General features: G+C 37.4%; 1 protein-coding gene across 2 annotated transcripts in view; it reads left to right on the top strand.

Annotated features, from left to right (window-relative positions):
- The first annotated feature begins 3,328 nt into the window (after positions 1 to 3,328).
- XPA (XPA, DNA damage recognition and repair factor) overlaps positions 3,329 to 23,950 on the top strand; it is a 28,257-nt gene continuing 7,635 nt past the window's right edge. Inside the window, exons 1-6 of one of the 2 annotated variants that reach the window (XM_017658127.3) lie at positions 3,329 to 3,621; positions 6,889 to 6,999; positions 14,736 to 14,841; positions 15,138 to 15,303; positions 15,678 to 15,795; positions 23,140 to 23,200. In XM_017658127.3, the coding sequence (XP_017513616.1) occupies positions 3,453 to 3,621; positions 6,889 to 6,999; positions 14,736 to 14,841; positions 15,138 to 15,303; positions 15,678 to 15,795; positions 23,140 to 23,200 (731 nt within the window). In that variant the 5' untranslated portion in view covers positions 3,329 to 3,452. The remainder of the gene's footprint in view (positions 3,622 to 6,888; positions 7,000 to 14,735; positions 14,842 to 15,137; positions 15,304 to 15,677; positions 15,796 to 23,139; positions 23,201 to 23,950) is intronic. The other variant, XM_017658126.3, reaches the window with a different exon arrangement.

Below are 23,950 nucleotides of genomic sequence, written 5' to 3' on the forward strand. Positions count from 1 at the left end.
TATTATAAAATAAAATTTATCAGGCCCTGTGGATAAAATGAGAGTTCCTGTGGCCAGGATTCTCACTGGCCCTGGTTGACTAGCTCACTGCACACCTGTGGGCAATACATGGCTGTTGACTCTATATAAAGTGCTCCACCCAGTACTCTGGGCATGACATGGTGGCAGGGCTGCAAGGCTGCAGGAGAGCAGAGCAGAGGCTGGAGTGGTGGCAGCACTTAGGACAGAGGTCCAGAGGATGGCTGTGCAGGACGACTGTGCAGAGAGGCCCGGAGGATGGCTGTGCAGACAGAGGAGCCCAGAGGCAGAGACCAGCTTGCTGCATGCAGACTCGCTCTGAGTGAACAGGATTTTAGTGACTGACCTGCCACCTGGAAATAAAGTTGGGTATAACGCTTTCACCCCAAGAACGTTCTACTGTCAATTTCTTTGATCGCAGTGAGTCCATAGCAAACTTGCCTGGGGCTGAAACCCATTGGCAAGACGGGCCAACATCCAAAAGACAAACAACAACAAATGTTGGTGAGGATGTGGAGAAAGGGGAACCCTCCTACACTGCTGGTGGGAATGCCAACTAGTTCAACCATGTGGAAAGCAGTATAGAGGTTCCTCAAAAAACTAAAAATATAAATGCCATTTGACCCAGGAATTCCACTCCTAGGAATTTACTCCTAAGAATGCAGCAGCCCAGTTTGAAAAAGACCCCTATGTTTATCGCCGCACTATTTACAATAGCCAAGAAATGGAAGCAACCTAAATGTCCATCAGTAGATGAATGGGTAAAGAAGATGTGGTACATATACACAACGGAATACTATTCAGCCATAAGAAGAAAACAAATCCTACCATTTGCAACAACATGGATGGAGCTAGAGGGTATTATGCTCAGTGAAATAAGCCAGTGGAGAAAGACAAGTATCAAATGATTTCACTCATCTGTGGAGTATTAGAACAAAGAAAAAACTGAAGGAACAAAACAGCAGCAGACTTACAGAACCCAAGAATGGACTAACAGTTACCAAGGGAAAGGAACTGGGGAGGATGGGTGGGAAGAGAGGGATCAGGGGGAAAAAGGGGCATTACGATTAGCACACATAATGTGGGGGGTTCACAGGAAAGGTAGTATATACAGAGAAGACATGTAATGATTCTATAGCGTCTTACTATGCTTATGGACAGTGACTGTAATGGGGTATGTGGTGGGGACTTGATGATGGGGGGAGTCTAGTAACCATAATGTTGTTCAAGTAATTGTACATTAATGATATCAAAATAAAAAAAGAAATAAATAAAAATAAAAATAAAGTTTATCATTAGTAACAGGCAGTACATTCACAATGCTGTGCAGCTGTTACCCTGTCTAGTCGCAGACCATTTGCATTACCCCAGAATGAAGCCCCACATTCATCTAAGCAGCTCCTCCCCAAGTCCTCTCTCCCGCCAGCCTTTGGCAGCCACTTGTCTGCTTTCTGTCCCTGTGAGTTTGCTTATTCTGAGTGTTTCATATAAAAGGAATGCATGTTTTCAAGGTTCCTTCATGTTGTAGCATGTATCAGTACTTCCTTCCTTTTATAGCTGAATAATATTCCTTGTATGGATATATGGTATTTTGTTTATCCATTCATCATTTGATGGATATTTGGGCACTTTCAACCTTTTGGTTATTGTGAGTAGTGCTGCAATGAATACTTGCGTGCAAGTTTTTGTTTGAACACCTGTTTTCAGTTCTTTTGGGTATATGCCCAGGAGTGGAATTGCTGACTCATATGGTAATTCTGTTTAATTTTTTGAAGACCAGTCAGACTGTTTTCTATAGCAGCATCATTTTTACATTTCCACCAGTAATGTATGAGGGTTCCAGTTTCTCCACATCCTCGCCAATTCTTGTTAGCTTTTTCCTGCCTTAATTCTTCTAGTCATCCTACTGCATATGAAGTGGTATCTTACTGTGCTTTTGATTTGCTTTTCCCTAGTGGCTAATGATGAATATTTTTTCATGTGCTTGTTGGCCATCTGTATATCTTCTTTAGAAAAATGTCGATTTAAGTCCTTTGCTCATTTAAAAATTGGTTTATTTGCCTTTTTATTATTTTTAAGTTCTTTACATATTCTGGATACTAGACATATGGACTGCATATATTTTCTCCCATTTCATGAGTTGTCTTTTCACTTTCCTTATAGTGAGTGTTCTTTGCTGTATGAAAGTTTTAAATTTTGATTAAGTCCAACTTGCTTAATTTTTTCTTCTGTTGTTTCTGCTATTGTTGTTACATGGAATTTGAGATTTTTATCACCTGGTCAAGGTCACTGGATAAGGACAAAGAGGGATTGGAAGAGAAACAGAATAGGGATGGCTTAAAGTCTCTATCTCTAGTTCACCAGAAGATCTGAGCTTTTACCTGCTTTATAAATATTCTCCAGTTTAAATACATATATAAAGTCAATAGATTAGAACCACTAAGTTGTACTTCTCAAACTTTGACAGTTGAACACTAATGGGAAACCTCAGTATGCCAGGTTGTTCTAAAAACTAGTCCTAAATGGTATATATAATAATTAGAACTTAGTGTTCTTTGGCTTCAACCAGATTTTATTTGTAATAAAGCATACATTTTTGTAAAAGCATGCAATGTTTTGTTTGCTCCATTTGCCACACTTCTGGGGAAGTCAGGATTTAGTCCAAATCCAAACCCATTGGCTACCTGGTGGCAGCTCATCCACACTGAAGGACTATTCCATGGAAAAGATAGCCAGGCTCATGCATATCAGCCTTGGCACCAGGTGCTGCATTTGCTCTAAGTCACAGAGCAAATGAGAGTTTGAACCCAGGTGTTTTCATTTCAATTCTAAGGCTCTGTCCCCTAGGCTGTGTGTCCAAAGCGGTCAGATCAATCATCTATTGGTCTCTCTTGATTGGCACTTCTATTATTACTAGCTGCTATCATTTTTGGAAGCTTTCTATGTACCAGGCATTGCGCTGAAAGTCTCTACATTTAATCTTACCGACAACCCAGGAAGTTGTTCCGTAATTATCTTTATTTTACTACTGAAGAAACTGAACTCAAGTTAAATAGCCTGTTCAAGGTCACGCGGATGGTAAGTGTCAGTGCTAGGACTTAGCCCAGGTCTGACTCCAAAGACCATATTTTGAACTACCAAGCGAAACTATTATTGCGAAGTCGACCAGATCCTAAGAAACGATCTCTGTACGGACCCTTCTCACAGGTTAAAGGTTAGGGAGTATTCGCGTCCCCTAGGTGTGCGCAGACACCTCCCGCCGCCCCTCTCTTCTGCCTCCGCCTTTTCAAATTGCGCAGGCGCGCTCCCACTCTGCGGCCGCTCGTGGTAGCTGGGGCGGAGGCGGTGGTGGCGTCGTGCTGGGTCCGGGGCACGCTTTGGCGCCTCAATGCGCGTGCGCGGGACTAGATCCCAGTTTGCGGAGAAGGTTGCCGATGGCGGCGGCGGAAGCTTCGCCCGAGCCGGCGGCCTCGGAACCGCTGGCGGAGCTGCCTGCCTCGGTGCGGGCGAGCATCGAGCGGAAGCGGCAGCGCGCGCTGATGCTGCGCCAGGCCCGGCTGGCGGCCCAACCCTACCCGGCGATGGCGGCTGCAGCTACCGGAGGTTTGGGCCCTGGCAGCGCCTGCCCCTTTCATCCCTTGGCCGGCCGCTGCCGCATCCCGGGTGGGGCATCGACTCCCCGCGCGTCTGCGCGCAGGCCCTCCCGCAGTCCGCGGAGGAAGCCCGCTCAGCAGGCTTCGTCGAAGCCGGCTGTCCCAGACCACAGCGTGAATCTGCCGTAGAAGCCGGGCCCCCTGACTCCCAGCTCCGGGCTTTCCCTTCCGCACCTGCGGTCTTCAGCTGGGCGATGCAGCCGCCCTCACTGTCGGGAGGGGCCAGCCTATGCCTTCCCTTTGTTGTCCCGCAGTACTTTCATAGGTCCCTTGGGTGGCCCGTGTAAAAAGCTTTTAGACTTGTAACCCATTTCAGTAATAATCCTGCTCCTGTTCCCTCGTCCATCCACTCAACAAAGGGCGTTCGTATATCTTGTACCAGGAGTCGTAGGACGTGGTGTTGGCTACGTGCAGGGCGAGGGGCAAACACAGTACACAGTAACTACTGCCTTCATGGGGCTAACGAGTAGCAGCTGTTGTGCTTCACAGTTTTCAGATTAACTAATTTGGTTCTAACAGTTAACCTCAAAAATAATTAGGACATTATTTAGCGTCAGGGTTTTGCCGAGGTGGTAACTGAGGACCATCAAAGGAAAGGGGTTTGCTTAGGTTCATCCTAGCAAATGCACAGGCCAATCAAGACTAGAGTTAAGGTCATCTGGCATTGGGTTCAGGCGTCGTTCCTTGCCAGTAGCTGCCTCTGCTGTACTAGCTGTACTGTACTTCTCATTGCACTCCTGGTCATTCCAGTCATCTGCCACATTACTCATGAAAGTCATAATCTGGCATGTTCATCCATTTCTATCCATACAGGAGATATTCATGGATGCTTAACTGTCAGAATTACAGAAGTAAAAGCACTCAGTGTAATGGAGGGATATAAAGTGATGAGCAGGCAATAAAGTATATAGCATGAGAATTGCTGTTAACAGTAGAGATGGGCTAATAATTCAATCCCTTTATTTAGTAGATGAAGAAATTGAGGCCAGAGAGAGTGACTTAAGATAATGCTAGATTTTTTAAGTGAGTCATAACATACAAACATTAATATATAAAGTGCACTCATCTGAATCTTGTAAATATTCTTGTAAACACCACAGTGATTAATAGACACTTCCAGCACTTTATGTTGCCCTAATGCCATATCCTACTCAACTATGCACCCTTACAAGTAATTACTCCTCTGACCATTTGATTGGTATTATCTTCTTTTGAACTTCAGATTAATGAAATCATACAGTGTTTGGCTTCTTTTTCTCAACGTAATATCTGAGGGAATCATCGTGTTACATGTGTTGTTGCCTCTGTTGATTGCTCTTTTATATGTCGTATGGCATCCTCTATTATTACACTGCAGTTTTTCTATTTCCTTTTGGTAGATATTTGGTTTTTTTCCAGTTTGGGTTTATTGTGGGGAAAACCTTTGAGCATCCTTGTCTGTGTCTTTTGGTGGATGTATGCACCCATTTCTATTGTGCGTATGCTTGGGGATGGCATTGTTGGGTCATAGGGAAGGCGTATGTTTAGCTTTACTAAGTCTTGTCCAACAGTGATTTCAGGTGACCCTTGAACAACATGGGTTTGAACTGTGTAGGTCATTTTACACGTGAATTTTTTCCAATAAATATACTGGAACATTTTTTGGAGAATACGGTTTGAAAAACTCATAGGTAAACTGTGTAAGCCTAGAAATACTGAAAAAGTTAAAAAGTTTGTTATGTCACGAATGAATAAAATATATGTAGATACTAGTTTATTATTTACTATCATAAAATCAACAGTAGGCTGTTAGTTATTGGGGAGTCAAAAGTCAGCAGATATTTGTGTGTATGGGGTCAGCACCCCTAACTCTGCATCAGTTTAAAATCTGACCAGTGATGTGTGACAGTTCTGGTTTCTCCACACCCTTACCATTTGGTATTGTCGGTCTTTTTCACTTTGGAGGTTCTGGTGGGAGTGTAGTGATATTTCATTATGTTTTAATTAGTATTTTTCCTGATGACTAATGATACCTTTTTCATGTGCTTACTAGCTGTATGGATATCCTCATTTGTGAAGTCTCTATCGAGGTCTTCTGCCTATTTTAAGTTGGGTAATTTGTCTCTTGCTGATTTACAGGATTCCATTACATATTTTGGATTTGAGTCCTTTGTCAGATAATACCTTTCACAAATAGCTTCTTCCACTTTGCGTCCTGTCTTTTCACTCTCATAATGGTGTCTTTTGATGAATAGAAGTTCTTAATTTTAATCAAGTCCAGTTTAAGAAATTTTTGGCTACCTCAAGTTCAGTTTTTCTGTTTTCTTTAGAAGCTTGTTTTTTTTTTCACATTCAATACTATGATCCATTAAAATGTGTGTGTGTACTACATGAAGTAAGGTCAAATTTCATTTATTGAAAAGATCATCTTTTCCTCACTGTTTTAAAGTGGTAACTTTGTCATAAATCCCAGCACCATTTACTAAAAATATTCTTTTCCTCTCAAAGATTATCAGTTCCATAGTTGCTTTGGAGCCTTTGCCATAAATTAAATAACCAAATATGTATAGGTCTATTTTAGGACTCTGTCTTATATTCCACTGGTCTCTTTGTATTGGTACCACACTGTCTTAATACTGGAGATTTATAGTTAACCTTTAAGTCTAGTAGGGTTAATGATCCAGTTTTGTTCTTCGAATCATCTTGGCTATTCTCAGTGCTTTGTAGTCACATTAAATGTTAAGAGCCCAGTTGTCAGCTCTCAACCTCACCTCTCCAGCCGCCCGTAACTGGCTGGGATCACACTGAATCTTTAGATAAATTTGGGGAGAATTGACATCTTTACAGTATTGAGGCTTCCAGTCTGTACATGGTATATTTCATATTTATTTCAGTTGTTGATTTCTTAGTGGTGTTTTCAGTGGAGAGGTTTCATACATCTCTTTCTAGGTGTTATTTCATAATTCTAATTGTAGGTTTGTGTGGATATCTTATGGGTGTAATATTATCATCTGTGATAAAGGCTTTTTATTTCTTTTCAACTTTTATGCCTGTTTTGTTTTCTTGCCATAGTGCACTAGCTGTACATGTGTGTGTTCAGTATGATGTTGAATAGAAGTAGTAATAGTGGACATCTTTGTCTTGTTTAGTAGATTTAAAGAAAGTTCATGTTTATGCACAGGGGGACATAGGGGCTTACCTAGTTAAATTGTTGACTACTTTTACATACTTTTTGTAGGTATGACTAATGTAAAAGCAGCTCCAAAGATCATTGACACAGGAGGAGGCTTTATTCTGGAAGAGGAAGATGAAGAACAGCGTACAATTGGAAAAGTTGTTCATCAACCAGGTAAAGTGTATTTTCAGAAAGTAGGTATCAAGATGGTCATTTTGCGTAACTTAATTCTTTGCAAATATGTTAAATCATGCCACACTTACTTTAGTAAGTGAACAGGTTAGTTTTACACGACTGATGAAGTCAGACAGTTTTGCTAGTAGATTAAAAATTAAACAGATTTGGCAATGTCTAATGAAACCTGTGGTTTGTGTTCTTAAGGTTGATGCTCTCTGTTTTTTTATAATAGGCAGAGACAACCAGTATATTGACTGACAGAACAAATACCCAAAGCTATTTTGAGAGGCTAAAAAATAAGGGGCTAGAATCTGAGAGATAAATTTAGGACATTCTTTTATTTATGTTTGGAGAAAAACAAGTGGTTTACAAAGTATAAAATAGGGAGACCTGGCATAAAAAGAAGCATGTAACTCCATTATCTAAGGTTAAAGTTTTGGTTAATCACTTATATGTACCCTCTGGATGAGGATACTTTCACACTCTTTGAAAAAGATAGTTTTATTTGATTGTAAGTTTCATGCCAGTAATATAATACAACATTTTGTAAAACCTATTCCAGTTTAAAACCTATTCCAGTTTTAGCTGCAGCTGTTCTATTCCATTTGTGTCTAAACTGTAAAGCCTATACTTTCAGTTAACAGGTCATGCAACAAATATTTATTGAGAGTCTACTGTAGTGCCTTGCTGCTTGACTAAGGTGTTCACTGGTGTGTGGCACTGCTGCTTTGCTATTCAGGCTTTGATATTAGGGCTGCTGCTTGCAAATGGAGCTCATAGTGAATTTGTGCAAATCAGAAAAGGTTATCTGTTGATTTGCAAACTGGCCTGGGCAAGGAGAGACTGAAGCAAGAGGCAGACCACTCCAGATAAGTAAGGGAACTTACCATGAGGCTTGTCTTGGGTGGCTGCAAAACGAGTAGATCTCTGTACCTACCTGTCAGATCTTTAAAGTTTATATAGAGGGCTTAACTGGGTTCAGTCACATATCCAGTCCAGATGTTAAATAACACATTACTCTCACTAGGCTGTATCCTAGGACCAGCTCCTGCTGTGAGAACAGGCTGGGCAGAATGTACATTCCAAGGACAGTGGATGGGGTTGAGGAGCCTCTGATTGTCTGTGTTTAGCTCGTGGGCCAGCCGGCGGTTGTGTCCTCTCATTTACCTCCTCTAACAGTGTCCCCTTTGGGAGGCAAATTAGAAAAAGGCCTTCTTTCTCTGGCTGATTTAGCCTGAGCCAAGGCACATGGTTTAACAAGAGGTCATGGATTGCGTCTTGGCCCGTTTTCTCTCTTGGCCAGATGCCTTTGCACAAGAAGCCTACTTGTATAGCTTTATGTGGCTGAACTGTGTAGATAGAAGAAAGCAGTGAGAGTAATGAATATTTTCTATGACTTTTTCTTTAATTTTTAAAGAGTATTTCTTTAGCATAGCTGAAAAAAATCAAAATAATTTATTTGGGTCATTAAGCTTTGCTGCCTGTAACACAAAACCTATCAAATGCTTTTAGAATCTAGAACAGTGGTTGGTTCACCAGAGTCCCCAGGAAGGCTTTGTGAGAGCCCCAGAGCCGCACCTGACTTAGGGCTGAGCTGGAGCCTAAGAGTTTGTGGCGGTGTCCTGGGGACCCTGAGGCAGCCCGCCTGGGGACTTTGCAAATCCCTGATCTAGATCATTAAACTCATTGTGTAGCAGAGGATTGTGGTGAATGCAGCCATGGGAGAGGATGGTGTGTAACAGTGAGGTCAGTTACTGTTCATATGGTTTTTTAAAAAACTACTTAAAAATCATGGTGAAACATAACATAAAATTTACCAGTTTAACCTTTTTCAGTGTATAGTTTAGTGGCATTAAGTACATTCCTGTTGTTGTGCAGCCATCACCACTATCCATGTCCAGATTGTTTTCATTACCCCAAACTGAAACTTTGTCCCATTAAACAATAACTTCCCAGCAGTTAACATTTTTATGTATTTTTTGAGGCTGTTTTTAATATGTGAATGAGAATATAATATTTTTCTTTCATAAAAATGTTGAGCACATTTCTCATTTCTTAAATATTCTTTGAGAACTTGCTTTTTGTTGGCTGAATAATATTGTATTTTATAGTAATGTGATTTAAGATTATTTTTAACTTTATTCTAATAGTTGATGCAATGAATATATTTAGAGGTAAACTTTTGTTCAGATATGATTCATAGAAGTAGAGTAATTGACCCAAAAGTATGTATATTTCTGTTAGATTTACATATTAAAAATGAACAGGGATGGAAAGAAAAGAGAAAAATATCTAAAAACAACTAAATGGACCAATTTTTCCAAATGATGTAATCACATTAAAGAAGGGAGAGGACAAAAAGAGCTAATTCAAATGATTTATGAACACAGTATTTGACAATATCATTTGTGTTAGGTGGGTGAGGTGAGGGGAAAAGCACAAAATTCCTGAACTCATTTTGTAGAGTGACTTGAGTGATGCTTAATTATGAAACTATTTTAGATGTATTATAGGCTCAAGCAGATTAATAAATATATTTTATGTTGTTGGGATCCAAGGTTTTCCCTGTGAAAGAAGGACATGCAACTGTGGAATGGGAGAAGGCAAGAAAGAACCCTATGGGGATAGATTAAAATTGGTAGTATCAGTGTAAACTCATGATTCCTAAAATACATATATGGATATGAATGTGTAAGTGTACCTGTGAACTAACAAATTAATTCAGAAAAGTTGTAGAATACAAAATAATATACAGAAATATGCATTTCTATACACTAATAAACTATCAGAGACATTAAGGAAAAAGTCCCATTCAAATTGTAGTAAAAAAAGTATACCTAGGAATTAGGTATTTAAGCAAGGAGGTGAAAGACCTCTACACAAAAAACCATAAGGCATTGATGAAAGAAATTGAAGAAGTCACAAATAAATGGAAAGATAACTCTGTGTTCATTGTTCATGGATTGGAAGAATTAATGTTGTTAAAATGTCCTCACTACCCAAAGCAGTCTACAGATTTAATTCAGTTCCTATCAAAATTCAAATGGCAGTTTTCACAGAAATAGAATAGACAGTTCTGCAATTCTTACAGAAACACGAAAGAGCCCAGATAACCAAAGCAGTCTTGAGAAAGATCAAAGCTGGAGATACCACGCTCCCTGATTTCAAATTATGTTACAAAGCTGTAGTAGTCAAAATGGTATGGTTGGCATAAAAGCAGACTCATAGATCGATGGCTCAGAAGAGAAAGCCCAAAAATAAGCCAATGCATAAATGCGTTACAACAATATGCATTTATTTACTACAAAGGAGCCAAGAATATAATATGGGGAAAGGACTGTTTCTTCAATCAAATGGTTCTGGGAAAACTGGACCACTCTCTTATACCATACACAAACATTAATGCAAAATGAATTGAAGACTTGAATATAAGACCTAAAACCACAAAACTAGAAGAAAACATAGGTGATAAGCTTTTTGATGTTGGTCTCAGCAGTGGTTTTTTGGATTTGACACCAGAAGCAAAGGCAACCAAAGGAAAATTAAACAAGTGGGACCATATCAAACTAAAAAGCTTCTTCACAGCAAAGGAAGCCAACAACAAAATGAAAAGGCAGCCTACTGAATGGGAGAAAATGTTTGCAAGTCATATATCAGATAAGGGGCTAATATAAAAAATGTATAAAAAATTGATACAACTCATAGCAAAAAAACCCAATCCAATTTAAAAATGGGCAGAGGATCTGAATACACATTCTCCAAAGAATACATAGAGATGGCCAACAGGCACATGAAAAGATGCTCCACATCACTAATCAGGGAAATGCAAATCAAAACCACAATGAGATACTGCTTCATACTTGTTAGAAGGGCTATTAAAAAGAAAAATAAGTATATAGAGAAAGGGAACCCTTGTGCACTGTTGGTGGGAATATAAAGTAATGCAGTCACTATGGAAAACTGGAGTTTCCTCAAAAAATTTAAACATTTACCATATGATTCAGCAATTCCACATCTGGGTAATTATCCAAAGAAAATGAAAACATGAACTTAAGAAGATATATGCACCTCCATGTTCACTGCAGCATTATTTACAATAGCCAAGATACGGAAACAACCTAAGTGTCTTTGATGGATGAATGGGTAAAGAAAGTGTGGTGTGTATATATACAATGGAATATTTTCAGCTGCAAAAAAGAAGGAAATTTTGCTATTTGCAACAATATGGATAGACCTCAGGGCATTAATTCTAAATGAAGTCAGTCAGGCAGATAAAGACAAATACCACATGATCTCACTTAACATGTGGAATCTAAAAACAGCAAAGCAAGCTCATGGATACAGAGAGCAGAAAGGTGGTTGGAAGAGGTGTGGGGTAATATGGGTGAAGGGGCTCAAAAGGCACAAACTTTCGATTATAAAATAAATCCTGGGGGTGTAATATATAGTATGCTGACTATAGTTAATAATACTGTGTTGCATATTTGAATGTTTCTAAGAAAAAAGATCTTAAAAGTTCTCACCACAAGAAGAAAAATTGTAACTACATATGGTGATATGTTAACTAGACTGACTGTGATCATTATGTGATCTACACTAATACTGAATTATGTTGTGTACATCTGAAACTAATGTTACATGTCAGTATACCTCAGTAAAGTCTGTGTGTATGTACACAAGTATGCATTTATTTCCCTGCTTTGTCCACAAAAGGGCCACTATGAAGCAAAGATAGCCTAGTAGCAATGAGCACATCTGGTGTCCAGATCTTGGACTCTGATACTATTGCCCATTAAAGGGAACCAGGGCCCTTCAGAGAAATAGCTGATGCCAGGATTGGGGCAGGATGGCTACAGGATGAGCTTGGAACATCTTGTAATGCCAGAAAATAATGTTCAAAAAATGATAGAAGTGTGTTACAGGGACATAGGAGCCACCATGAAGGGGCTCCCACTGGCCAAATCTGAGGCAGTCTGAGTACCAAAGTAATTAAAAACACCAATGATACTTACTTTCTACTGCATTTCACCTTTGTTTTCCTTTGGCAGCGGTGACAAGTCAGATCATCTCAATGAATATTTGCTGTTTTCTTAACATAGGACACAGTATATCTTTTAAAGAGAAAAATCAAGATGATTGTTTTCCCTATGCAATTAACTCCCCTCTTTTCCGCCTTATTTTCTGTGTTTTGCAATGACCAACTTGCTCCTAGAAGTTTCTTTGGAAGCCAGTGTACTCTCCCCTTGTCAGGTCAGATAAGGGACTAAGCTTAACACACTAAGCAGGCCTTTCTTGTTAGTGGCTGGCTGAAACGAAATGCATAGCTATATTAGCACTCACTCCTTTCATCACATTCCCACCCCTTCTGCTGCTTTTTATCCACCCCTTCTAACCTTAGCCAAGGTCTTTTTTATCTACCTTCAAGGCTTACCTGGATTTTAGGCTCAACACTTAAATGACTCCCTAAACAATAAACATCTTATGGGAGACACACATTCTGTGCTGTGACGGCTCTTTAATTCCTCTTCCCCTAGAACAAGGATAAGCACTACCTGAAATGTTACTTTTTAATAAATAAATAATGGCTGCATTTATTAAGCAGTGTGGTGCAGACTAGTAGCAGCACACCCAAATCTGTTCTTCCGTGCTCTTACAGTGAACAAGCTGTAACTAGGTACATGGTCATCCAGCTAGAAATTACATTTCTCAGCCTCTAACTCAGTTCTCCCCAGGGGAAAATGAGTGGCAGGGATGTGTACCTTTCCTTCTGGTCCTAAAGACCCTGGGCATGATGCCTTCATACTGTTTCCCTTCCCTCCAAGCTGGGGCACAGAGGGCCCATGGCCCTGCTAATGCCTGTGCTGGTGGGCTCTGTGATGCAGGGAGGATGGCAATGTGGGTCCCTGAATTTCTGTGAGGAGCATGACTGCCCTACAAGCCTGGATTGCTTACCTTGTCATGCAACAACAACAATGAATTATATGCCACTGAGAAATTAAGAGTCCATGAGTCTATATAAATAGTAGATATATGAGTAATGAGTGAGTGAGGGAGAGTGCAGTCTCTTGCTTACAGTAGACTGCCAGTTTCCAAATGGTAAATTTAAAGGAGTGATGGAGTTGAAAAATCATCATTATGTACATTTAAAATTTCCTATTATGAATATTTAAAACTAGGAAAATGTGTGCATATTTAATGGCTTTTGACTAATGTTATGCAGTTTCTCTCCATTCTAATACATTCTGGTAATCAGTATTTTGAAGATACCACTTTGTCTATATTTTTAGGTTTTCTTTTGTCTATTACTATGATCCTCTTATATTTTATAAAGAAGGGTAATTTTTTGTTTTCTTAGAGTTTGAAGATTGGTGGGACTAAGACATGGTAGAATATAGACTGACCTTCTTGTGTCAGAAGTAGGTTGGGGAGGGTGGCGATGGGAATGTGTTGAACAAATCAGGAGCGAATGGCCACTTCCCTTTCTTCCCGCTGGGAGCTGGGGCAGTTCTCAGAGTTGGGGCATGGCAATAGCAATCAACCTAAAGACATACATGTAAAACTTTGAGACTTGCTGGGAGAACCAGTTCTAGGACTAAGAGTCTGAGGTAGGTATTTGAAGTCCTTAAAACATTTTAGCTTTATTCATTTGAGTAGTTTCTGCGCTGAGTGTTGACGATATATAGCTAAATACAATCTCTACCCTAAGAAGTTTCCAATCTAATGGCTGAGACAGATGAAGAGGAAACTATTTGTTCTACTGGTACAGGGTGGCATACAGAGAGAAAGTTTCCCATTTGAAAGTGAATTTTGTATTGTTTTCTAGAGTTACCTTGCTCTTTACAATTTTTTTTCCCTTCTTATGTTAGTACCTGTCTTTGTAGCAGCTTCTTCCTTCTGCTTCCTTCTTGGACTAATGTTTGTACTCTCAACAGTGCTGTGGTAGGCTGAAAAATGGCCTCCAAAGATGTCTACATTCTAATCACCCTGGAACCTGTGACTGTATTACCTTATGTAGCAAAAGGGACTTTGCAGATATGATTAAGGCTGAAGACTTTGAGATGGGGAGGCTATTCTGTATTATCCAGGTGGGTCCAGTGTAATCACAGGGTTCTTAAAATAGAAGAGGGAGGCAGAAGAGAGTTGGGGAAATGTGGTTATAGAAGAAGCCAGGGTGATGTGAGAAGCTGCAGTTGCTGCTTTGAAGATGGAGTCATGAGTTAAGGAATACAGGCTGCCTTCAGGAGCTGGAAATAGCAGGGTCCTCGACTGTCCCTCAAACCTCCAGAAGGGAACGCAGCCCTGCCAACACCTCGACTTTAGCTCACTGAGACCCATAAAAGACTTTGTAAACTACAGATCTTATAAAACTTGTCAACTAAGTAAACTTGTAAACTAAAAACTTGCAAAAAAAAAAACTTGTAAACTAAGATAAATTTGTTCCTTTAGCCACTAAATTTGTGATGCTTTTTTACAGCAGCAATATAAAACTAAGACAAATATCTTACACATGGTTTGTGTTCAGAAATACTTGAATTGATAGTTTCTTTTTCCTTTATTTTACTTTTTTCTCTTAAAATTTTTTAGATAAATGTTAAGAGTACTTAAGGTTTTATTGCCTTTTACGTAAATGTATTTGTACATAAGTGTGTATAATGTACATGCTGATAAGCTAATAGAAGAAAATGTATTGTTCTAGTCATAAAAGAAAACTTAATTAATCTTCCTTTCTTTAGGACCTGTTATGGAATTTGATTATGCAATATGTGAAGAATGTGGTAAAGAATTTATGGATTCTTATCTTATGAACCACTTTGATTTGGCAACTTGTGATAACTGCAGGTACTTAATGCTCTCAATTGCCAAATTTTAATGTTCGTATGTTGGTTTAGGGCGAAACAATAATTAGATCCATTTGGATTTAGTTTTCTTAATATGATTTTTGCTTTGGGAGTTTCCTAATATAAATGAAAGTATTTTTCTGTTATGATTTATACTGCTAATTACACCATGAGAGTTGCAGGAAAAAGTGTTGTACATGTTCCTGTTGGCATGTGTGCCCCTAAGTTGCTGGGCTCTTTGAAAACTTAAGTTTTATTTAAAATAACTAACATGTAATGGACTTAATTTGTTTTCAGAGATGCTGATGACAAACACAAGCTTATAACTAAAACAGAAGCAAAACAAGAATACCTTCTGAAAGACTGTGATTTAGAAAAAAGAGAACCAGCTCTTAAATTTATTGTGAAGAAGAATCCTCATCATTCACAATGGGGTGATATGAAGCTCTACTTAAAATTACAGGTCTCTAATAAGTTCCGTTCAGTTATTTTAAGCCCTGGGTCAGGTGAAGTTTTAATGAACTAGTTTAACTAGTTTTTGCCTACAGAGTTAAAAAGATACTTTTCATTTTATTTTGTGTGTGAGTCACTGTGAAGACAATCAGAGAAACAGGACATCTTTTCTGTTTGTAATCTAATTCGGAATGTTTACTGAGGGTTTCATAGATTTAGATAGAGGTATTATTGGAGGTGTTTCTTATTGTTTAAAATCTTCTAAATTTCACATATTTATGAAATTGCACTTGAGTTAGATCCTTCTTTGGTACCTGTGGATTTAATAATTATAACTATAATATTTTACAACTGAATCACAACTAATTTAAATATGTGTTGTAGATTGTGAAGAGGTCTCTTGAAGTTTGGGGTAGTCAGGAAGCATTAGACGAAGCAAAGGAAGTTCGACAGGAAAACCGAGAAAAAATGAAACAGAAGAAGTTTGATAAAAAAGTAAAAGGTAAATGGCTATGTATCATGAAGGGCTATGTTTTCCTGCTTTACAAAAGACTTTAGCTAAGTTCTTCCTGGTTAAAGATATGCCACCAGTAGATAGGAATGTGTTTTTTCATAGATTAAAGAAGAAAGATTTAAAGTTTGCCCTCAACCTACTGTGATGTACTTCAATTCTAGAAAGCATGTAAGCCATCATCTTAAGGTGAATCATGTTTTTATATAGGAGCACTGGTAGGATCAAGGATACATTTACCCTTGACCAAGGATTTAGCATTCATTTCATCTTAAATATTACCTACAGGGTTATAAAAAACAATGATATCCACCAGCAAACTCTGTAATTGCTTAAAGTGAAAAATCAAGTCTAAGTCTTAGTAGTCATTAATTTAGCAGCTAGAAGGAACCTTCTAATGTCCACTAGTATAATAATTTTTATTATGTATGAATATAAGGTAGAGTGATTTTTTATATATACAGTTAATAGAGAGTTGACATGGGAACCAGGCTTTCATGACTAAAAGTCTGCTTTGATACACTGAGTCATCTGTCCGTACATCTATCTATCCATGTGACTGTCCATTCCTTTGTTCATCTACCTCTGTGTTTATCCATCCATCCATATATGCAGGTTTGCTAACTCTGTCCATCCATCCATCCATTCATCCATCAATGCATCCAGTAATTACTAAGTGTCACCTGTGTTCCAGGCACTGTGCTAACATAAATGCTGGAGTCACAGTCAGAAGAGAAAGACCAGTAAACTTACAATCATAATAGAGTGTGATAAGTTCTGTGATAGTGATGAATACAGGCGGCTACAGGGGCACAAAGAACATTTTTTGCTATATTGCTGGTACCCTAAGACAAGTCTTAAAAGGTGGGCATGAGTATTCTTCAAATAGTAATTGTTGAGTCCCAGTCTGGAGTAAAGTGTATATGGATAGCATGTGTTTTATGTGTATACAGTGTTTTACTAAATTGATCCATTTAAAATGAGTAATTTTGCTCATATTTTTGGGAGTTAGACGTTTTGGGGAGGGTGAATGAAGATGTTTTGAAAAGAAAAAAAAATTGAATGTAAGCCTGCCTGTTTCTTATTGTGAAAGGACTTTTCTGTCCTCCTTTTCATTACAAGAGTAATTCATGTGCAGTGCAGAAAAGTTAGAAAACTACAAAGAATTTTATCCATGATTCTGCTACCCAGAGACAATCATTAGTAACATTTTAATGACTATTTTTTCCAGTTCTTTTCTATACATAGGCTTTTTAATAATATTTTTTATAAAAATGGACATTTATGAAGTTTATTAAAAGTTTATCAAGACTTACATACATCTTCATATAAATTAGAGTTACTTAAGATACCATTCCTGAGTGAGCGGGTCAGCACCTTTTTATGGCTTTGGGGAGAGGCTCCCTGTGTAAGAGCATTTCATCGAAGAATCTTACTGAATGAGCCACTGCTGTACCACAGTCCCGGAGTACTCAGAACTACATGCAAAGACCAAATGAGAGGATTTGGGAAGACTTCTTTTGAGTTTGGTCCTTTTCTTTAACCTTTTCGGTGTTCTATCCCAGCCATTCCCCTCCTCCAACCTCAACGAGGGCCTTGAAAGATAAAGTAACAAAAGGCGTCTTAAGGGGTATGAAAGAGGAGGGCATATTCAGAGACCATTTATGAGCCTGGGGTTTCATTTACCGTAGCTACCTGAATCACCTCAATTCTTCCCTCTCTGCTTCCTCCTTAAACTACTTCCAGATGGTATTTTGGTGCAGACTATAATAATATTTGGATAAAGGAATTAGGAACATGTACCTTGTAAAGTGATGAAATATTTTCAGGAAGGAGGATGATAGGTAGATACTGTTTGTGCTTTGGTCAAGATGTCCTCTAATGACTAAATTCTGATAATTTAACTAGAAATAAAAGATTATGACATCTGTTTCATTATGCTTTTCTCTTTACAAATTCTGTTAAGATAATCATAGATTAAATATTAGTGTGATTAGAACAGTTCAAGATTTACAATTTTCATTTTTTTTAAAGAAATAGAAATACAAATATAATTGGCTGTTTTTCTCACTATAGTAAATTGCTACTATTAATCACCAGATAAACTTCTGTACGTTTTTGTCATCCCTGAAGAGTTCGAATTTGCCCTAGATTTTTTCTTCGACCTCTTAAGACTGATTTCTTTAATTCAGTTCATTGTTGTTTGGATGAAGTATGTCTTTTGAGGAAATTTTCCAAGTGGCTACATAAGTAGCATATTTTCTAAGTTCCTGCAAATCTAAGAATGTTTTCCTATTTCTTTTGTATATGAAAACCTGAGTTTTCTCTCAGTTGTATAAATATTACTCCATTTTTCTTGTATTTAATGTGCAGAGGTCAATGCAATACTTTCTTTAATTGCGGCTTCTTGTTGATTTACTTTAGAGGTTGGTGGATATGTTCGTATCCTGACTAGGCCACAAAGGGCTGAGAGTGGAGTAGATATTGTAGAGATTAGAAACAAGGAGTTTACTCTGCAGTTTGCTCAGAGGGCTCAGCACAGAAAGGAATAAAAGCAAGTCTGAAAGTTTTTTAGTTGAAAAGAAATTGGAACCTGGTTTCTCTTGGTCTTCTGATTTTGATCCACAAATAAGCTGACCCAAAGTTTACTTCTTTATAGAAAGGTAAGAGGTTATATTTACCTGCTTTAGAATATGACCTACTTTAGCAGTTTAAGAAAGAATTCATCTTATTACAGAAGAAAATTAAATAAGGCATATATTAATATAGACAAAGTGTGGAAGAGGAGAATTTTGTCAGCAAATTCACATTGTTATAGATGTCTTAGATCCAAGAAGGCAAAAGTAGAAATGGCACCACTGCTGCCTAGTATACTTCAAAAAATGCAGGATGTGCTCGCCTTGACACTGGTTAGGAACTTTCAATTGGTGCAGATACACAAAATGTTTTGGTTTGCACGCCTCCTTTCCACAACTAAGGTGTGGAGATAAGACTTTAAAGTTATACTCAGCTTTCTCTAACTTCATACTGGTAGAGATTAACTTTTTATAAAAAGGGAAAATTAATCTTCCTTGTTTATTACCATGTACATTTCCCCAAAAAAAGATGGGTAAGAAAATCCCACTTTGGGGCTCCTAAGTTTGTGGACCTTTTATATCCAGGGCCTGTGGCTATATGTATGACTGCTTTTGGGCTTCTCTCAGGATAGTTTGAAGGACACAATTCCTGGTTACTCTGCTTTAGTTTATGCAGGACTAAATAAGATCAAAACTTCTTACATTATTTTGTCATTTCCTTATGATATTTTTCTCTAATTAACAAGGGGCACCTTCTGTCAAAGCTTCCTGCTCTCCCATCAAGTAGTTAGAAATATTTGGTCTCCCTTAGTGAGTTCTAAGTTCACCTCAGAGGCAGCATTAGGCTTCTTTGAATACAGGTTGCCTCTTTTGCAAAATACAAATTTTAAAGTGGTATAAAATTTTTCACAAATATTTAAGGGAAAACTTCAGGTGAAAAATATAAACAGTCTGAAGACATCAATAGCAAGACTGGTTGCCATGAACATTTTAATTTCTAGGAGAGCTAGTCCACAGTTTTCTGTGTTGAAATCCTAGGCCAGTGGGACTAGGAGTAACATGTAACATTGTGACATGGTAAAACCACGTCCTGTTCTCCAGCCTGTTAGGCTTTCAGTGCCGCATGCCACGGTTAGGCTTTCAGTGCCACATGGCACGTCCCCACACCCCCCTCAAGGTTCCTAAGCTCTCCCCAGGCCTGTCAGATATTTTCAAATGCTTCTAAAGTCTCTGACATTTCTAGTTCCCTCTTCTCATTCTCAGCAGTATGTAGGTGATCTCTACTTCCCAAAGTTTTAAGTAGCTTAAATGAAATAATGTGGAAAACTTACTAATGTTTAAACCAATTTTTGATTTTACCTAATATTGACATTTTTCCACATTTACTTTTTGCTGTCATTCACACACACATGTATTTTTTAACCATTTAAGAATTACTTGCAGACATTTTTTTTAGTGATGTACATACAAAAAAATGCACAAATCTTAGTGTACACCTTGATGAATTTTGATATGTGAGTACCCTCATGTAACCATCACCCAGATCAAGATATCAAACATTTTCACTATTTTTTCCCCCTTTACCCATCCCTACTTCCCCTTCCCCTATGGTAACCACCAGTATGTTCTCTTTGTTTGAGTCTGTTTCAGTTTTGTTTCTTTGTTCATCTTCTTTTTGTTTTTTAGATTCCATGTATAAGTGAAATCATATGATATTTGTCTTTCTCTGACTGCTTAGCATAATACCTTCTAGGTCCATCCATGTTGTCACAAATGGCAACATTTTTTATGGCTGAGTAATATCCCATTGTATATATGTACATCTTTTTATTCATTCGTCTATTGATGGATATTTAGGTTGTTTCCATAGTTTGGCTATTGTAAATAATGCTACAGCAAACATTGGAGTGCACATCTCTTTTTGGAGTAATGATTTTGTTTCTTCAGGTAAATTCCCAGAAGTGGAATTGCTGGGCCACATGGTATTTCTATTTTTCATTTTTTGAGAAATCTCCATGCTGTGTTCCATAATGCCTGCACCAAATTTTCAGTCCCACCAGCAGTGTACAAAGGTTTCTTTTTCTCCACATCTTCACCAAAACTTTTATTTGTCTTTTTGACATTAGCCATTCTGATAGATGTGAGGTGATATTTCACTGTGGTTTGATTTGCATTTCCTTGATGATTAGTTGAGATCTTTTCATGTGCCTGTTGGCCATCTGCATGTCTTCTTTGGAAAAATGTCTATTCAGGTCCTCTGCCTATTTTTTATTCAGATTACTTCATTTTTTGGTGTTGAGTTATATAAGTTCTTATTATCCCTTTATCAGATACACCATTTGTAAATAATATTCTCCCATACAGTAGGCTGCCTTTTTGTTTCGTTGATGGTTTCTTTTGATGTGCAGAACCTTTTTTAGTTTTATGTAGTTTCACTTGTTTCTGTTTTTGTTTCCCTTGCTGAGGAGACATAGTCCAAAAAAATTTACTAATGCTGATGTTCAAGAGTTTATTGCCTATGCTTCCTTCTAGGAGTTTTATGGTTTCAGGTCTTTAATCTATTAAGAGTCTCTTTTTATGTATGATGTAAGACAATGATCCAATTTTATTTTTTTACATGTAGCTGTCCAGTTTTCCCAACACTATTTATTGGAGAGAGACTTTCCTGGTTGTATACTCTGCCTCCTTTGTCATATATTAACCATATAGGTGTGGGTTTATTTGTGGGCTGTTATGTTCAGTTGGTCTGTGTATCTGTTCTAATGCCAGTGACATACTGTTTTGATTACTGTAAGTGTGTATTATAGTTTGAAGTCAGGGAGTATGATACCCCTACATTGTTGTTCTTTCTCAATATTGCTTGGGCTATTGGGGTTTTCTGTGGTTCCATGTGAGTTCTAGGATAATTTGCTCTAGTTTAGTGAAAAATGTCATTAGAATTTTGATAGAGATTGCATTGAATATTTAGATTGCTTTGGGCAGTAGAGTCAATTTCACAATATTATTTCTTCCTGTCCCTGAGCATGGAATAGCTTTCCATTTATTTGTGTTTTCTTCAGTTCTGTCATCATAGTTTCTTTGGTTAAATTTATTCCTTAGTATTTCTGATGCATTTGTAAATGGGATTTATTTAATTTGTCTTCATTATTTGTACATAGAATTGCAACAGATTTCTATATATTTTCTTCTGTGCCTTTACTGAATATATTAACTCTAGCATTTTTTTGGAGGAGTCTATGGGATTTTCTTTATATAGTATCATGTCATTTGCAAATGATGATATTTTATTTCTTCCTTACCACTTTGTATGTTTTTCTTTTTCTTGCCTGATTGCTGTGGCTAGGACTTCCAGTGCTATGTTGAATAATAGCTGTGAGAGTGGGCATCCTTGTCTTGTTGCTGTTGTAAACAAGGAAAAGCTTTCTGCTTTTTGCTGTTGAGTATAATGTTAGCTGTGAGTTTGTCATTGATGGCCTTTATCATGTTGAGATGTTTTCTCTATACCCATTTTATTGTGTTGTGAGTTTTTATCATTAATGGATGCTGAATTTTGTCAAATGCTTTTTCAGCATCTGAGATGAACATACAGTTTTTATCTTTCCTTTTGTTAATGTGGTGTTTTGCATTGATTTTCTGGATGCTGAACCATCCCAGGGATGCAAGCGTGGAGTAAATCCCTCTTGGTTGTGGTGAAGAACTTTTTAATGTATTTTTGAATTCAATTTGCTAATATTCTATTGAGAATTTTTGCATCTATATTCAACAGGTATATTGATGTATAATTATTTTTGGTAGTGTCTTATTCTGGTTTTGTTATCAAGATAGAACTGGCCTTGTAGAGTAAGTTTGGAAACTTCCCTTCCTCTTCAATTTTTTGTAGTAGTTTGAGAAGTATAGATGTTAACTCCTTTTTAAATGTTTGGTAGAATTCTCCTGTGAAGTCATATGGTACTGGACTTTTGTTTGTTGGGAGTTTTTTTTTTTATTATTGCTTTACTTTCATTACTAGTAATTGGTCTCCTCAGATTTTCTATTTCTTCCTTGTTCAGTCTTAGGGCATTGCATGTTTCTATGAATTTATCCATGATTTCTAGGTTGTCCAATTTGTTGGCATATAATTTTTCATAGTACTCTTTTAAAATTATATTTCTCAGTTGTCACTTCTTCATTTTTGATTTTGAGTCCTCTTTCTTGATGAGTCTAGCTAAAAGTTTGTCAATTTTATTTTATGAAAGAACCAACTCTGTTTCATTGATGCTTTGCATTGTTTTTATCTCTATTTTATTTATTTCTGCTTTAATCTTTATTATTTCCTTCTTTCTACTAACTTTGGGCATTGTTCCCTTTTTTCTAGTTCTTTTAGGTCTACGGTTAGATTGTTTGAGATTTTTGTTTTGAGGCAGGCATGTAACGTTATAAATTTCCCTCTTAGATGTGGCTTTTGCTGAATCCCAAAGATTTTGCATTGTCATATTTCTATTTTCATTATTCTCTGTGTACTTTTTGAATTCCTCTAATTTCTTTGATCCATTGGTTGTTTAGTACCATGCTATTTAGCCTCCATGTGTTTGTGTTTTTTACAAATTTCTTTTTCTAGTAATTGGTTTCCAGTTTCATACTGTTGTGGTTAGAAAAGATGCTTAGTATGATTTCAGTTTTCTTAAATGTATTAAGACTTGTTTTGTGAATGGTCTACTTGCACTTGAAAAGAATGAATATTCTGCTGTTTTTGATATAATGTTCTGTTTATATCTGTTAGGTCCATGTGGTCTAATGTGTTGTTCAAAGCTGCTTTCTGTCTGGACAGTCTATCCATTGATGTAAGTGAGGTATAAAATTCCTTTGCTATTACTGTATTACTGGCAAATTCTCCCTTAATGTCTATTAATATTTTTCTCAATGTATTTAGCTGCTCCTGTGTTGGGTGCATAGATATTTACAATTGTTATTTTTTTTACTGGATTGAGTCCTTAGTCATTATATATTATATAGTTTCCTTCTTTGTTTTAAAGTCTATTTTATCTGATATAAGTACTCCTATTCTAGCTTTTTAAAAATTTTCTGTCTGCATAGAATACCTTTTTCCCTCCCTTCAGTTTCAGTCTATGTGTGTCTTTAGGTCTGAAGTGAGTCTCTTGCAGGCAACATATAGATGGGTCTTGTTTTTTATCCATTCAGTCACCCTTTGTCTTGATTGGAGTAGTTAGTCCATTTACATTTAATTATTGATATATGTATACTTCTTGCCATATTGTTAAATGTTTTCTGGTTGTTCTTATCATTCTTCTCTGGTCCTTTCTTTTCATGTTCTCTTCCCTTGTGTGTGAAACTTTTAGTGTTATGGTTGGATTCCTTTCTCTTTATTTTTTGTAATCTGTTGTATAGGCTTTTGGTTTGTGTATCTATTATAAGTTTTTGGTTTTAGGTTTGTAGTTATCATGTGGTTTATATATGATGTCTTACATACAGCAGTCCATGGTAAGTTGCTGTTTACTTAAGTTTACCTGTATTCTAACAGCACTACATTTTTAGCTCCCTTTCCTCCATGTTCATGTATATGGTCTCTTCTT

The sequence above is a fragment of the Manis javanica genome, chromosome 2 (genome assembly GCF_040802235.1).
Source record: "Manis javanica isolate MJ-LG chromosome 2, MJ_LKY, whole genome shotgun sequence".
In the NCBI taxonomy this organism is placed as follows: Eukaryota; Metazoa; Chordata; class Mammalia; order Pholidota; family Manidae; genus Manis; species Manis javanica.